General features: G+C 38.1%; 1 protein-coding gene across 3 annotated transcripts in view; it reads right to left on the bottom strand.

Annotated features, from left to right (window-relative positions):
* LOC5565102 (RNA polymerase II degradation factor 1) overlaps window positions 1-16,025 on the bottom strand; it is a 187,367-nt gene that overhangs the window by 13,001 nt on the left and 158,341 nt on the right. For 2 of the 3 annotated variants that reach the window (XM_021840492.1, XM_021840493.1), the window contains exons 4-5: window positions 512-948; window positions 221-448 (exon numbers count right to left, since the gene is read on the bottom strand). In XM_021840492.1, coding sequence (XP_021696184.1) covers window positions 221-448; window positions 512-948 — 665 coding nt within the window. Of the gene's footprint in view, window positions 1-220; window positions 449-511; window positions 949-2,559; window positions 4,417-16,025 lie in introns of those variants that run through there. The other variant, XM_021840494.1, reaches the window with a different exon arrangement.

The following is a 16,025-nucleotide window of genomic DNA, read 5'->3' as shown; positions in this document are numbered from 1 at the left end:
TCTAATAACAAGTGTTATAGAAATCTATCATAGGAAATCTTCCCAAAGATCTCCAAGAACATAAATTTTGCCAAACTTTTAATCTCACAAAGCTTTCGCTTGTAGTTATTTAGAATGCATAGAGACGTGGAAAACTTGAGCAGCGACGGGGTCTATAATTAAATGTTTAATATGCCTGTTCCCCCTAACTCAACTACATCACACCCCAAATTCTACTCACCGACTGGTTTCGCTTCCGCGATCGAGGCTTCCTGCTCGGGCGAGTTGACCTGCACGCTGTCGTTTCCTTGAGCGCTCTCCTCTTCGCCGACATTTTCCTCCTCTTCCTTCTTCTTCTCCTGCTTCTTCAGCTTCTCCTCTTCCTCCTTGCCCTTGTAGCCGGGGAACGACGTAATCTTGTAGGTGGTCTTCTTCTTCTGCGCATCGGCAACCGTTTGGTCGTACTCGGCTAAAACAGAGATTAGATTAGTATTACACGATTACTCGAAGAAATCTCAAACTGCAATCTCACAGTTGAACAGGAATTTGATCGCATCCTGATCACCGTCCTGCTGTTGGATGTGCGCCAGCTTCTGTGCCGCCACGCCCAATCGTTCGAGGTTATCGGCGTAAATACGCTTCTGATCGGTTGACAGCTTGCCAGTTTTTTTGACCTGTTCCTGCAGGGTCACCAACGAGGCAGCGGCCTTCTGGATGTTCAGCAGATAGTCTCCGAAGGACTGATCAGCGGCCTTGATCTCATCGTCCTCGGCCAGGATTTCCTCGTTATTCTTCAGGTCATCCACGATCTGGTGCACCTTAAGTTCCATATCTTCATCGTCTTCACCGCGCAGGATCTTGCTCACCACGGTTCCATCGGAATTTTTGCGAATCTCCAGGATCTGACCACGTGCTCCGCCGTAGAAGGGCAACTTCAGCACGTCCGCCGTAGTACGATGTTCGACCGTTCTGTGGAATAGAACCAAAGACGAGGACGGGTGGTCGTCGAAGGGTGGTGGAAAAAGAGAAAAAGAATAACGGCGTCAACTCTGTGACCATAAGGCGAAACAATCGGGAACGTTCGTTGATCTGTGAATGGTTTTGCATTTCCGTGTATTGAGTGACTTAATTACCTAATTGCAGAATAACTGGTGGCTGGTGTAGGACTCCAGGAGTGGTTGGTGGTGTGGATAGTTGTGATTTGGTGGAAGAGACAGTAGGGTTCAGTGGAAAGGTGTGCAAAGGAAAGTGAGAGATAGTAGGATAGCACGTAGTGGTTGTAGATGGTTTGTAGACGGAGTTGTAGGCAATGTGGATATGCTACGAGACATGCATCCTTAATTAGTTTCTCGAGCACGCGCAGAGGAGGAGTACGACTGGGTGAAGATACTATTTACAGTTAACGAGCGGTGAGACCTAGAAAATAGAAATAGCGTGCAGGTCACGTCTGCGCAAGCGGGTCATCTGGTCAATGCTATCGGAAGGTGTGCATGTGTTTTGTGATTGATTGCAGGGCGAAGTTAGAGCCAAGAAAACCATTTCGTTTTACACTATTTACATCCAAATATTGGCGTTTATTACTAATCGGAACCGTACTAAGACTATCACTATTTGTATTTCACTGGTATGCGTTTTGTGTTTGTGTTTGTGTCTTTGTTTGTAACCTTAACCTAATCGACGTAGTCTACAATTAAATCGGCCTGTGCGTGGGCCAGCCCATTAGCACCCACAATGGCAACCGATTGAGGTCGGAAGAGAATTTTCGTTGAGCTACCACTTTTCAGTACAGCATGGGACACTGGCGTGGAAATTGCAGTACCTCCATTTCCGGAAATGGCTTTGGAGCTTGGTTCGAGAATAAGGGTCGATTCTTCGCGATTTGCAGACGAAGGAACTCCGAAGTAAGCATAGGTTGGATCTCCAGAGGGTAAGGCAATTGGTTGATCTGCAGCCGTCTTGCTTGTGGCCGTTACCATGACCTGCTTCTCAGGAGCTGGAAGTCTGTACTTGGCAGGAGTCGATTGAGCCTTTGGTGCCATCTTCAAGGGAGCCATTTTGAGAGGGGCGTTCTTCAATTGTTCCTTCGCCGGAGAAGGCTGAAGTCTTAAGACAGTTTTAGCCGGAGCCGGCTGGATTTTCAGAATCGTGTATGGCTTAGCTTTGGCTGCAGCTGAATTCTTCAGTTGCCCCAATTCCACTTTTTGGATTCTGAATTTCTCGTTCGTTTGTTGAACAGCCTGGATGAATGGAGCGCTCATTACCATCTTGGGCTGTTTTTGCTTTGCAATCTTGGGCAGTCTGAGCTTTTCGTTCGAGTTGGTCAGTTTGATTGGTCCTCCAGTCGCTGTGGTTTGCGTTGGAACCAGTTCGGTTTCCATCGTCTTCGGAATTCTACTGAAAGGGTGAGGTGCAAAGGCTTCCGCTGGAATAAACTGGATTGTTCCATCTCCATAGAATCCAGCAGGTCCAGCACTTCCTCCATACGGAAACAGTGAAGCAGACTGTGGATAGTTAGGGTTCGGTGCGTACAGGTAAGGTGAGAGGAACTGTGGCCGTGGCTGGAAGGGATAAAAGCTTTGCGGAGGAAAAAAGGGAAGAAAAGAATATAGAATTACTGTGCTGATCGCTGGGGCTCTTCAAGTTAGAATTACCAAAACCAGGCTTCTTCTAGTCTGCTTGCTATTACATACGGATCTACATATTGACATCCCGTAGACCATTTTTATTAGTTTGATTTGATGATGCGTGCTAGTTACCAAACATTCCTACGATGTGGCATGCAATCTCTCAAAGCTACGAAATAAAACTACAATTTTCGCTTTTTCAAAATTAATTTACGCTTTATTCTCTATCATCTTACAAGCTAAAAATACATTAGTGAAATCGATAAAATGCATTACGTCTATACTTGCGGGAAATCCAAATGCAGGAACAATTGCTGTCGTAAACTCTCGCGGAGTCTCCACAGAACATCACAGAGGATACTTCCTCTTCATGGATCCTCCCTTTTGTCGTTACTTTTAAAACCATCCTCCCCCAATAATGGCAAGTCTTTACTAAGAAATTTGTACAAAATCTATTTACACGAAATGGCCACTGAATGGTTGCCAACCCCGAAGCTTTCCCTAGTCCCGATAGTAGACAACTGGACCGCTAGCCACTAGAACAGCATCGAGCGGTAGACTACGCTTCGTCGCATTGATCGTCCTTCCCAGATCGACACTCTCCGGCACGGCATAGATCTTCGCACCCGGTCCGGCAATTGTCAGACTTCTTGGATGAGTAATCGCCGTTCCATTCGGGCCAACAATCGCAGTTCCACCACTTCCGGCCGTCGCAACTCCACCCGGTCCAGCAATGGCAATACCTCCCTGACGAACTCTTAACCGCTGGATTACCAATCCTCCGCTTGAAGGTTCCGTTTGTCGGTTAAACAATCCCCCGAATGGGCTTTTCTCATCCCCAGCGATATCATTGTCCGAACCGTCAGGAATCTCCTTCAAATCCTTGATCTCCGACGGAAGAGCCGTTCGCGGTGAAGTCGTTGACTGCATGTTGAACCGATTGGTGAAGTTCTGGAACGTTGCCGTCAGGTTGAAACTGCGATTCCTACCCCTGTTCAAGATCATCATCTGCAGAGCTGGTTCCAAATCATCATCCTTCTCGTCACTCTCTCCTGACAAAAATTTTCCATTCATGAACTTATCATTCTGCAGCGGAGGATTCGTTGTAGTGGCCTGCTTCTTTTTCTTCGATTCCTCATCGTCTTCCAAGCCGTAGTCTACCGCTTCCAGCACTTCTTCCAGCAACTCCTCTTCGATCTTTTCATCCTCCACCACACTGGCTACATCGTCCACTACGCCCTTACCCTGTCTACTCTGTTCCTCTTCCGCGTCCCCACCATTCAGTGACCGTCCCTTCCCGTGGAAAGACCTAAGCGTACCGAAGTCGATCGTACTAGGCACGTACCGGATTTCCGTTCCCTTCCCATTGGCCGCCGGTACCGCAATTGGCAGAACGTAGATCTGCGGCGAAGTCCTAACCGGAAGGTCGCGACTTTTCTTCATCTCGAACGATCGAGGATCATCCGGCAGCGGCAGGTGCATGTACGGAGCCGGATAGTAGTAGACCTGCGCCCGGAACGGATCCACCGTGCTTACCACCTGCGGCGCGTCAAACTGCTTGAACATGGCCGTTGGACTAGCGGTGGTCCGAAAATTCAGCGGTTGATAGACTGGCCTAGGAAAAAAATAACCCTCGTTGAAGTTGGACGTCCGCGGGAAGGCCACCTCCTGTTTCTTCTTGTAGCCGAGGGCGATGTTGATGCGGTCGATCTCCTGCAGGATCCGCTGGGTTTCCTCGATGGAACCGCGCTGCTCGATGAGGGGTTCCAGGGCACGTTGCTGCGGCAGCATCCGCATCAGCTGCTGTTCGATCCTGGATGGAGGGGGAAGGAAAACGTGGCGTTAGTTTTCGGTAGATGATGTGTATGATCGAAGATTTGAGAAGAAGATTGATTGGAGGGAATTCAGTGCGTTTGACATGATGGTTGTCTAGTTTGATGGTTAAAATACAATAATATATTTCTTCAATTAAACCTAAAATATTGCTTTTGTAGAGTAAGATTGTGATAAACTTTATCTATTATTTGAGTCCTAGTGTATCTGAAGTTTCTATGATTTGTACGTAGGCTTAGTAAATTTACTTGACTTATTAACGCCGTTCATAATCCAGACATGCTCTAATACTTTGCATAGAATAAATTACAATTGTCTGTAAAAAGAATCAGACGATTTTATTTTGGAATTTATGGCAAAACTTCAAGTAGAAGTCGTTGAAAATACAAATTTTTTAACAAATAATTAGTTAAGTTGAAGCTCGAATCAGAATCAAATTCGAGTTTTTTTTGTTAAAGTTTTTGCAGAGTGTTTCTTGAATTTCATTTAAATTTATGAAACAATTGGATTTTAACACGCGACTTGTAACCTTCTGAGTTATCGGATCACCAAGTAGCTCAGTCTAGCATCCAAGAGTCGTGGGTTCGAATCCCACCAGAGCACGTGGATTTTTTCCATAATTTCACTCATAATTTATCAACTGCGGAACACGGTTGTATTTCAAGCAGCAAAATACCGCTATTTACTTAGTTCGAGGTAGCTGAACCTGCTGCCGATTTCAAAAACATCATAACACGTCTAGTTTTTGAGATGTTTATTGCAATTTCAGAGAAAACTTTCCGTTTTACGGTCCAACGAAAAGCTACCGCAGCTATCACATCACTGATTTGTAAATCATCAGTAGGCTTCAATGATACCTTGGATACCGTCTTGATGATTGTTTCCATACAGTTTTTTCTTTCAAGCATACTATGATTGAATTGTTTGCTTCAACGATAGAATGATTTTGAAGCCTGCGGTAGAACTTTGACAGCTGCGGTAGCACTCGGCGGCTACCGCAAACTGGAAAATTTTCCTAATAACCGTAATAATGTTGAAAATGCAAAATTTGACTATTCCAGCAAACTTGCATACAAGTTTACCAGCTTGTCTGGCAATTTATTTGCTTTATTTGCCTCAGAATTTAAACTTCATGTGTATAACAATGCTTATCAAAAAAGTTTTCAATACCTTCGATGGCCAAAAGTTATTTTTGGTGATTTGAAAAGTATTGTATTTCTAAAAATTGTGAGGTGCGGCAATATTTCTGAGAAAGCCATCAGATTCGGCGACCCCAAATCTACTAGAGACATGTAATTTTATCCTTGAGACTGGCAAAAATGTCAATTTTTTTACGCTGTGTAATTGTTATTAGAATACCTTTGTAGCATATTGCGGCCATAAAAGGAAGCTGACTTCGAAAGTATTTCAATGAAATACTTCCTACCCATCAACAAACTTTAAGGAACTCCATATTTTGTAGACTGTTTTTTTTTTTCAATACCTCAACCAACACACTACTAGACAATAATAATATAGAAAAAGTTTAAAATCTAATTCAGGACAATGACTTCAATACCAAACACCTTTTGTAAGGTAATTCCCAACGCAATTCTAACGCCAGGATTTAATTGCTCTTCAAGATATTCCAGTTTTTCTCTCCTGTAAATCCTTCAACGATTTATTTGGAGTCAATCGACGTTCCTTTTGTTTTACGAATTTTGCGTGAAGCAGACGTATCAGTTTCAAGCTATGATGCATAAAAAACTTAAAGCATAACAATCTTGTTTGCAAATGTGATATTGATAATGCAATACCAAAATATGAACTGAACTTTGCCTTCATTTGAGATGACGTTCTAAAGCTCAAGTGATCCTACGATAAACATTTTATACAAGGAGAAACGTGGTTTAAGTAATGAAAGATTTGAATGGAGTAATGGAAATTTTAGAAATATACCAGTCGTTTGAAGCCAGCCATTTTAGACAATTTTAAAGGATTACAGCCATTTACAGTCATTTTAAGCCATTTTAGGCCCTTTTAATCCATTTTCAGCCGAATAAGTCATTTTAAGCAATTTTGACTCATTTTTGGTTATTCTAAGCTATTTTAAGTCATTTTATGCCGTTTTATGCCATTGCCAGCTATTTCAATTCATGTTTTACTATTCTCAGCCATTTGGGTTTAAAATTTCATGCAAATTTCAGCCACATTATGCCATTTTAAGCTAAATTGAGCCATTTGAGGCATTTTAAACCGTTCCCGGTCGTTTCAAGCCATTGCAAGCCATATTAAGCCATTTCAAACCATTTTAAGCCGTTTTAAACCATTTTCGGCCTTATTAAGCCATTTTGAGGCATTTAAAGCTATTTTAAGCCATTTTAAGCAATTTCAAGCTATTTTAAAGCCATCTCAAGCCATTTTGAGCCATGTTTAGCCATCTTCAGCCATGTTCAGTCGTATGAAGCCATTTTTAGCCCTTTTAAGCCATTTAGACATTCAAAGCCATTTTAGGCCATTTCAAGCGATAATCAGCCATTTTAAGCAATTTTATGCCTTTTAAAGCCATTTTAAGCCATTTTGAGCCATTTTGAGCCATTTTCTGCCATTTTGAACCATTTTCGGCCAATTGAAGCCTTTCTTAGCAATTTTGCGCCGTTTTAAGCCATTTTAGGCCATTTTAAGGTGAGTATGAATTGCACAATCGCTCACATTTTCAAGAGCATAAATCTGGAAGCTGTTTAAGTTTAAGCTGAAAACCTGATCGATTGGTCACTAGCTGGTGGTGATCAACCGATTAAGTTTTCAGCTCGAACTGGTGTCCGATTCTCCAGATTTGTGCATTTGAAAATTTGAGGTTTTGCTTCGATTCATCTTCAGCCATTTTGAGCCACTTAAAACCATTTTAGGCCGTCTCAGGCCTCAAGGCCTTTTTAAGCCATTTTCAGACAATTTCTCGGCAGTATTAAGCCATATTAAGCCTTATTTAGCCATTTTTAGTCATTTTGAGGCATTTTGAGGCATTTAAAGCCATTTTAGGCCATTTCAAGTAATATTGAGCCATGTTAAGTCATTTGAGGCAATTTTAAGCTATTTTAAAGCCATTTTCAAAAAATTTCCAAGCCGTTTTAAACCATTTTAAGCCTTATTAATTAATTTTCAGCCATTTTAGGCCTTTTCAAGCCATTTTTAGCCATTTTCCGCCTTTTTTAGCCATTATTAGCTATTTTAAGCCTTAAAAACGCCAAAAATAGTATACAGCCAATTAATGGCTGAAAATGACTTAAATGGCCTAAAATGGCTTGAAACAGCTTAAAAAGGCCTCTTATGGCTAAAATGGCTCAATCAGCTAAAAATGGCCATAAATGGTGTTAAATGGCTTAAAATGGCTTAAAAGCCTCAAAATGGCCTAAAATGGCTTTAAAATAGCCTAATATTGCTCAAGATGGCCAGAAATAGCTCAAAATGGATTTATATGCTTCAAAATCCATTTTGAATTATTTCAAGTGATTTTGAGCCATTTTTTGCCACTTTTTCAATTTTGAGCTATTTTAAGCCGTTTAAGCAATTTTCAGCCATTTTAAGCCATTTAAATCCGTTTCAGGTCGTTTGAGCCGTTTAAAACAGGCTTAAAAAGTGTTTAGTTGTTTTTAGCCGTTTTAATCCATATTAAAACGTGTTATGCAATTTGAGGCATTTTGACACGCTTTAAGCCATTTAAAGCAACTTTTAGCTGTCATTGTCAGCCAATTTAAACAATTTTAAGTCAGTTTTAATCATTTCGGGCAGATAGTCCGTTTTAATTCTTTTTTAGCCAATGAATGCTATTTTAAGCCGTTTACACCTATTTAAAGCAGCTTTGAGCCGCCTGAAGCCATTTCAAGGGCCGATTCCTTCACCACTGCTTAGGCCTTAAACTTAGTTTAACCCCTCTACCGGCAGCTTCATTTTTTTACCGCCAAAAATTAATCAAATCACGATAACTTTTTTGTTTCTCCATATTTTTGCACGATTTTTTTCACAAGATCTCAGAAAGCTCTTCTAGTTTGAGAATCCGTGTCGATATTAATAATTGGTGATCTAGTTTTTAACCTTCGGGCTGTCGCGCTGTTGTACTTTGTGCAAATTCGGAATTTGACCGCTATGTGGCACTAGTGTGCATGGAAATTTTACTTTTGTTTTGCATATATTTCAGGATCCTGATCTTTAGAAGAATAGCGTCTTCGGCAAAGTTGTTTAGTAAGTTAAGGACTATCATTGTTCGAGCTAGTTGATTTAAAATTTTGCCGCAAGGTGGCGCTAGTGTGCATGAAACTTTTGTTTGCAGATATCTCAGGAGCCTGACCATTAAAAGAGATAGTGTCTTCGACAAAGTAGTTCAGTAGCTCAAGGACTATCATTATTTGAGGTAAGAAATAGGATATTTTGCCACCAGGCGGCAGTAGTGAGCATAAAATTTTTGTTTTGCGGATACTGCAGGATCTTGACTTTTTAGACAGGTACCTTCAGCAAAGGGGCGATCCATTAATTACGTAAGGTGTTATGGGGAGAGGGGGGGTTTGAGATTCCTTACGCGCCATAAACATTATTTTAAATTTCCATACAAAATATCTTACCATGGGGGGAGGGGGGGCTGAAAAACTCCAAAAATTATCTTACGTAATTAATGGACCGTCCCAAAGTTGTTCAGAAGCTCAGGAACTACCATTATTTTACAAAATCTCGAACTCTAATGATTAAAAAAAGAAATAATTTGAACAACTGAACAACTCTACCGAAGACGCCATCTTTCTAAGTGATCAGGCTCCTAAGATATTTGCGAAAACAAATGTTTTATGCTCACTAGTGCTGCCTGGTGGCAAAATGTTGAATCAACTAGCTCTAACAATGATAGTCCATAAATTACCGAGCAACTTTGCTGAAGACGCCATCTTTCTAAGTGGTCAGGATCCTGAGATCTGCGATACAAAAGTTTTAGCTCACTAGCGCCGCCTAGTGGCAAAATCAGGAATTTCTTGGCTAATGTAATGATAGTCCTTGAGCTTCTGAACAACTTTGCCGAAGACGTCATTTTTCTAAGTGGTCAGACTCCTGGGATATTCGCAAAACCAAGGGTGTTGTACAAAGCACAACACGCGACTACTCGCGTTACAAAAATTCGCGCGACGACCGAAAGGTTAAGATATTTCGATGTTCCTTGGGGGAGCGACATTTTCCATATTAAATGTCTTTGGCGGCCATTTTATTTATTTACATACAAAGGTATCGACCGTGATGATTTTATTTTGAAATTGTCTTGGTAGTGTTATTCTCAAAACACACCCAAGCCGTTCCCATAGGGGACGTTAGCCACAAGGAAGTGACGTTTCAAGTAATACTGTTTCATATGGTATGCCCTCTTCAACATCTAATTTCTCTCGCCGTTCCCTTACGGTACCTATCCATCTAGTATTCATTGCTTTCTTCTCCATGCTCCCTCTTACTTCGAGCAAAATAGACCGATATGCCGATAAACAATTTCAAAATTTATTTATTTATTTATATATTTATTTTGTTTTTGGCGGCCGTTTTGTTTTTGGTCAATTTATAAAAAAAATATAAAATGTGTACTCTATAAAACCAGGTACCCTGAGAAAATCATACAAATTGGTTCTGTATTCTTGGAGAAATCTGATATGATAAATTACGATATAAGGTTTTTTAGAGTTTTCGAGATCTTTATGTGTCCAGGGTGGTACCAGAAACATAAATGCTCATTACTCAAAAACGGCTGCATCAAATTGTTTCATTTTTTCACAACATATTTGCATTAATGTATCATTACGAGGAGTGAATATCCGAATACGATAAAAATTCTGTAGCCTGAGATATTTACGTGAGTTAAGGCTACGCGTCCGTTCAAGGTTTTACAAGAACTCAAAGAAGGCCTTCAGATCTACAAGCGCGTTTTCAGAGGATTACGAACAAGGTTGATACCGATACGGGCTCATAAAGTTACACGCTACCAGAATTGGAGTTCTACGACTCTCTAAGGTTACCCAAGAAGTTTTTGGAGTATAGGTTATCATGTCTACACCCGTAACAAGTAACCTTTCATGTACCATGATTTGAGTTCATCGACTGTTCAAGATTATCCAAACCTTCTTTCAGCTCTACAAGCGTAACTAGTGATTTGTTAGCTGTATGCTCATTTGTCTTGGTGATCTAGGTCAGCCAAGAACTCTATGGAAACCAGGCCTTCAGATCTACAAGCGTTACTAGTAATCTCCCGAAGGTTTATGAACAACATTTATACTCATACAGGTTTATGAAAATATATTCTGCCAAGTTTTGAGTACAACGATCGTTGAAGGGTTTGCAAGAACTCTTTTGAATACAGATCTTAAGATCTACCAGCGTAACCAGTGATCTTTAAGAGGTTTACGAACAAGGCTGATACTACGGACTTATATAGTTACAGGCTACCATAATTTGAGTTCAACGACTATTTAAGGTTACCCAAGAATTTCTAGGAATATAGGTCACCATATCTACAAGCGTAGCGAGCGGCTCTTCAGATTTTTTTTCAAACTAGGATAATATCCATACAGGCTCATTAAGTTGGCCTGTACAAAGATATGAGCTCATCAACTACTCAAAATTATTCAATTTTTTTTTAAATGAGGTCTTCAGATCTAAAAACGTAACTAGTAATCTGTCGAAGATTTATGAACAACATCTTTACCCATAAATGCTCACAGAGATATATACCGTCAAATATGGGTGATTTCTATACGGGCTTATATAACTTTGTTATGCCAAGATTTGACTTCAACAACTGTGTAAAGTTATTCAAGAACTACTTGGGTACAGGTCATCAGATCCACAAGTACAACAAATGACCTTTCAAAACCTTGCAATTTAGCTTAATATACCCACTGCTTCATATAGCTAGGCTTATCGAGTTTTGAGTACAGCGACAATTGAAGGTCAATCTAGAACTACTTTGAGTGCAGGTCCTCAGATCTACTAACGTAACTAGTGATTTATAGAAGACCCATGAACAACATTTATACATAAATAGGCTCATGAACCACTGTACCGTCAAGTTTTGAGGTCAACGATTGGTCAAGGTTGTACAAGAACTTCTTCGAGTTCAGGCCTTCAAATCTACAAGCGTAACGAGTTGTTATTTTGTGGATTTAAGAATAAAATATATTCCCATATTGGTTCATCGAAAATGTTCAGGAGATCTCCGGTTACGTCTGGTCAAGGCCTTCACTCAAACAAATTTTTGGATAACCGGAAATAATCGTTGATTTCGAAATTTGATAGGACAAATTTCATTGAACTTGTTTGGTAGAGAGCCTTGTTTTTTAACGTCAGAAACGTTACAAGTTATGCTTGAAGAACTGAAAGCCTTTCCTCAAAAGAAGTTCAATGATTACCGGAAAATGTTAAACTTGGTTTACCGTAATTGTATGAGCCCAAATTCAAACCATGTTGATTTATCGTCAAAAAATTGCTGGTTAAGTTTGTTGATCTGTAGACCTAGGCTCAACGAAGTACAGTCAACTCTCCATGACTCGATATTGAAGGGATCATCGAGTTAGGGAGGTATCGAAACCTGTACTGTTGCGATTCAATGGTTATCATAGTTTTCAACTCCATACCGAGATACAAAAAAATTGATTAAGGGACAGTTGACTGCACTTGTAAAACCCTAGAAAGACGTTAGACTTCAAACTCCAAACTTTGTAGAATGTGTATGTTTGAGACTGCTTGTGTATTAACCTTATTCATTAACTTTCGAAAGATCTCCGGTTACGTCTATAGTATCGTAGGCCTTCACTCGCAGAAAATTTTGGATAACCGTATACAATCATCGTTGATTTTGAAATTTCTAAACCATATTCCTTAACGTCAGAAAGCTATAAGTTACGCTTGTAGATCTGAAGGCCTTTGGTTTGTCAGAATTGTATGAGTCCACAACTGCAAACTTTGTTGATCGAATACAGAGTTTTTTTTTTTTGGTGATCTGGTGACCTAGGCTCAACGGGGTTCTTGGATAACCCTACCAAGCCGTTAGACTCTGAACTTGATAGAATATGTTTGCTTGGGTATGAACCTTATTCATAAACCTCCGAAAGCTCCCTGGTTACGTGTGTAGGCCTGCACTCAAATACGTTTTTGGATAAATGACTTTGAATCTCGATGGTACATATTTTGTTCAGCCTGCCTAGGTGTAAGGCTTATTCATTAACGTAAGAAAGGTCACTGGTTATTAGGGTGCGGCTTATTTTTCAAAAGTGTCAAAACCAAATTCAAATCACATAAAAAGAGAAACTTCAAAATTTGAGCCAAAAATATTAACATTTAAAGGTGGCGCAAGCGACTTGAAGATGAATTTTTGAGTTATAAAATATGACCTCCAGTGAAGTATAAATTACTTTGTTATTTTCACTAAATTTTGAAGCTTTTAGCATTATTCTTTTCAAAATTAAATTATTTAAACTCTATAAAACATCAAAAGTGTTTTAAATCAAAACTAGTTTTGGTAAAAAGTAGTTTTCTCCAAATTTTTCCTCATTTCACTAAAAACGTCATCTTTGTTGGACCATAACTTCATGAAAACAAGACTTTTAACATGATTATAAAGAAAATTCAGTTGTTTTTAAACTGGTTTCAAAAACTTGATATTTTTACGAAAAATGACAGCTTTTTGCCAATGTTTTGCCAGGTCAATATTTTCTTGAAAGCTGAAACTGGTTTTTCTCATTTGTTAAAAATTTGAAAAGGTCTTTGCAAAAGTTTTTAAATAATTTTGAACAAAATATATTGGCATGTTTAAAAAATATACATATGCATTGTTCAACTCGTAATTAAGGACTGTTCATTTTATAAAGTGGACACTTTGGACATGCAATATCTTTTTAATTTATCAATGAAATCGAAATCGGTTTTCTGTACATCGTTCGACTAATATTGTACAATGCTGTGGTAATAAAAAAGTTACCAAAATAATATGATTTCACACTAATAAGGCATAACGTTTAGAACGGTCGATTCTTGGAGGTTATCAAAATCAAGGATTATTAAAAATCGGCAGGAAAATTCGACAATTTATATTTTTTATTTTCAAAAAATGGTTGTACTTAGAAAGCATCATCAATTAGAAGCTTGCTAAAAAATATCAAGTTATTTTTGGAGAAGCAATTTTGCAGATATCATAAAATCATTATATATCAATTTTTTTAAAGAAAAATATCTTAAATTAAATTGGAACTGATATGAGTAGAATTTAAGGTTTTATGTACGTCCAGACGGAAGTAATAATGTAGTATTTATAATAAAAATAACTTACGCCTTCATAGAGTTGCTGATTTAATCCCAACGTCATATTTTAAGCACAATAGAAAAACAAATAATTTATTTTCAGAAGACCACTCAAAGCACAATGACAATCATCAAGATTGGGAACACTGCTTGAATTAAATCAAATTTATTTTGCATGTATTATTTTCAGAATGTGTTATTCTGAGACTACCTATCAAAATATTTTGAGAAAAACGCTTACAGTTTGCTCTAGATCGATAAACATGCGTATATAATTTTAAAAGTATGGGGATTTTTCAATAAAACGACCATAAAGAGTAAATTTGGTACCCAAGAATGCGGTTAAAACTCAAGATTTTGCTTTTTTTTATACATATATAGTTTCTGTAGTAATCTAAACCAGTTTTGAACACGCTTATTACTTTACTTTTTTGCTGGTAGTAAAAAGATGGTGTATCAGCAAATTTGACCATAAGGAATAGATCACCAAAGTGACTCAGCGTCAGGAACTGATGGAATATTATTGATGTTTTTAAAAGCTCTACCTTAAGTTGAATAGTAAAGGATACCAACATACAATTTTTTCATTAAATTTAGGATTTTTTCATGCGAAAAATAATGCTTAAACTTGACGAACAGTTTTTCTTAGGAGTTTTTGCAAAAACTATTTAGTTCTTCAACCGAAAGCATTTTGTAAGTTTCTGTATTTTCATAACATTGTAGAATAATAGTTGAACGATACACAGAAAACCGTTTACGATTTCATCAATAAATAAAAAAGATATAGCATAAACAAGGGGTCCACTTTATAAAATGAACAGTCCTTAAAACAAGATGCTTTATAAACTTTAGTTTTATGAATAAAAAATGCAATTTTCGGCGAAAAAACTTAAATATTCCAAAGAATTTGATTTTTTCAATTAAACATCATGTTTTTGGATAGTTTTTGCTGAATAAGTAAGTCAAAACCATTTTTTTTAGAAAATGTGTCAAAAAAACAGTTTGAAAATAAATAAATTAGCTTCAAAAGCATGTCAAAAGATTTGGAATCGGTTGACTATTCGTGAAGTTAGTGTGTAACAGAGATGAGAACCAAATTGTAGAAAACTATTTTTAACTAGGACTAGTTTCGATTTGAAACAAATTTGATGTTCTACAAAGTTTCCATAAATTTAATTTTAAAGAGAATGATGCTGAAAGTTCGAAAATTGGTTAGAAAATAAAGAAGTTGTGCGGTTCCACGCAAAAGCGTCCATAAAATGCTGAAATCTGACATGTACCATTCCGATTTGGATGAAACTGCGCAGATGTATTAAGTATATGAGACGAAAATTATCTCATATAATTGGGGATCGTTTAGAATCGAGAGTAACTTCTGATAAGGGCGTATGTATTTTTGGCACCACCATTTAAAAAAAATGTACCTTGGAAACCGTTTGTTATAGAGAAAAAGTGTCTAAGGAGGGATGGTAGACAATCAAATAGGCTTTATAAAAAAAATATACACTGAAAAAATATACTTTTATTTTCATGAAAAAATCGAAATTAAACCTTAAAACACAAATTGCAAAAAATAGGTATCTTCGATTTTTTTCAAATTTTTTTCTGTAAAATTTCAATGTAAAACCAGATGTTTTAAGCACAGTTTCAACATGGTGCAATCTAAATAAAAAAGTTTTTCTAAGAGCAACTTTTGGTGCATTTCTGAAAATTCAATTTCCGGTTATAGAAAAGGCGTTTTGATGCTGCAATATGATTTTTTATCCAAAAACAATTCAAAATTTTAATATCAATGATCTTCCTATAAGTTACCGCTTCAAGATATTTGGGATTGAATTATATTAATATCATGAAACTTAAGAAAATACGCCCGTTTCTTACAATATTCCAGATGCTCCATCAACAATGTTACGTTAATCTCTTCCAAGATACATGGCCTCAAACTTGGGCATTTTAAATGGAAAGCAGCATTTAATTACTAACTATTGTCACTGACTTTGATTTTGGATCTTGCATGAGCATAAATTGCAAGGATAAACCTCCCGATTAGAACAGCTTACCTCTATAAATACGAATACCTGTACTCCAAGTAGTTCTTGAGTTTAAGAAAACATGCCTTAGACCATTACGGAGGATATTGCCACCAAGCCAAGGGAAGATGCTTAGCACAAGATCCAATGTTCCGAGTATTCTAAATATTCATTATAATGTACCAAACCAAAGCTGCGTGGCCTCAAGCTCATAAATATTCAGGTAATAAGGTTAATTGAAAAGTTATCCTGTTGAATAAAAATC

This window comes from Aedes aegypti, chromosome 2 (genome assembly GCF_002204515.2).
Source record: "Aedes aegypti strain LVP_AGWG chromosome 2, AaegL5.0 Primary Assembly, whole genome shotgun sequence".
Taxonomy (NCBI): Eukaryota; Metazoa; Arthropoda; class Insecta; order Diptera; family Culicidae; genus Aedes; species Aedes aegypti.
This window is presented reverse-complemented; position numbering and strand designations above follow the sequence as displayed.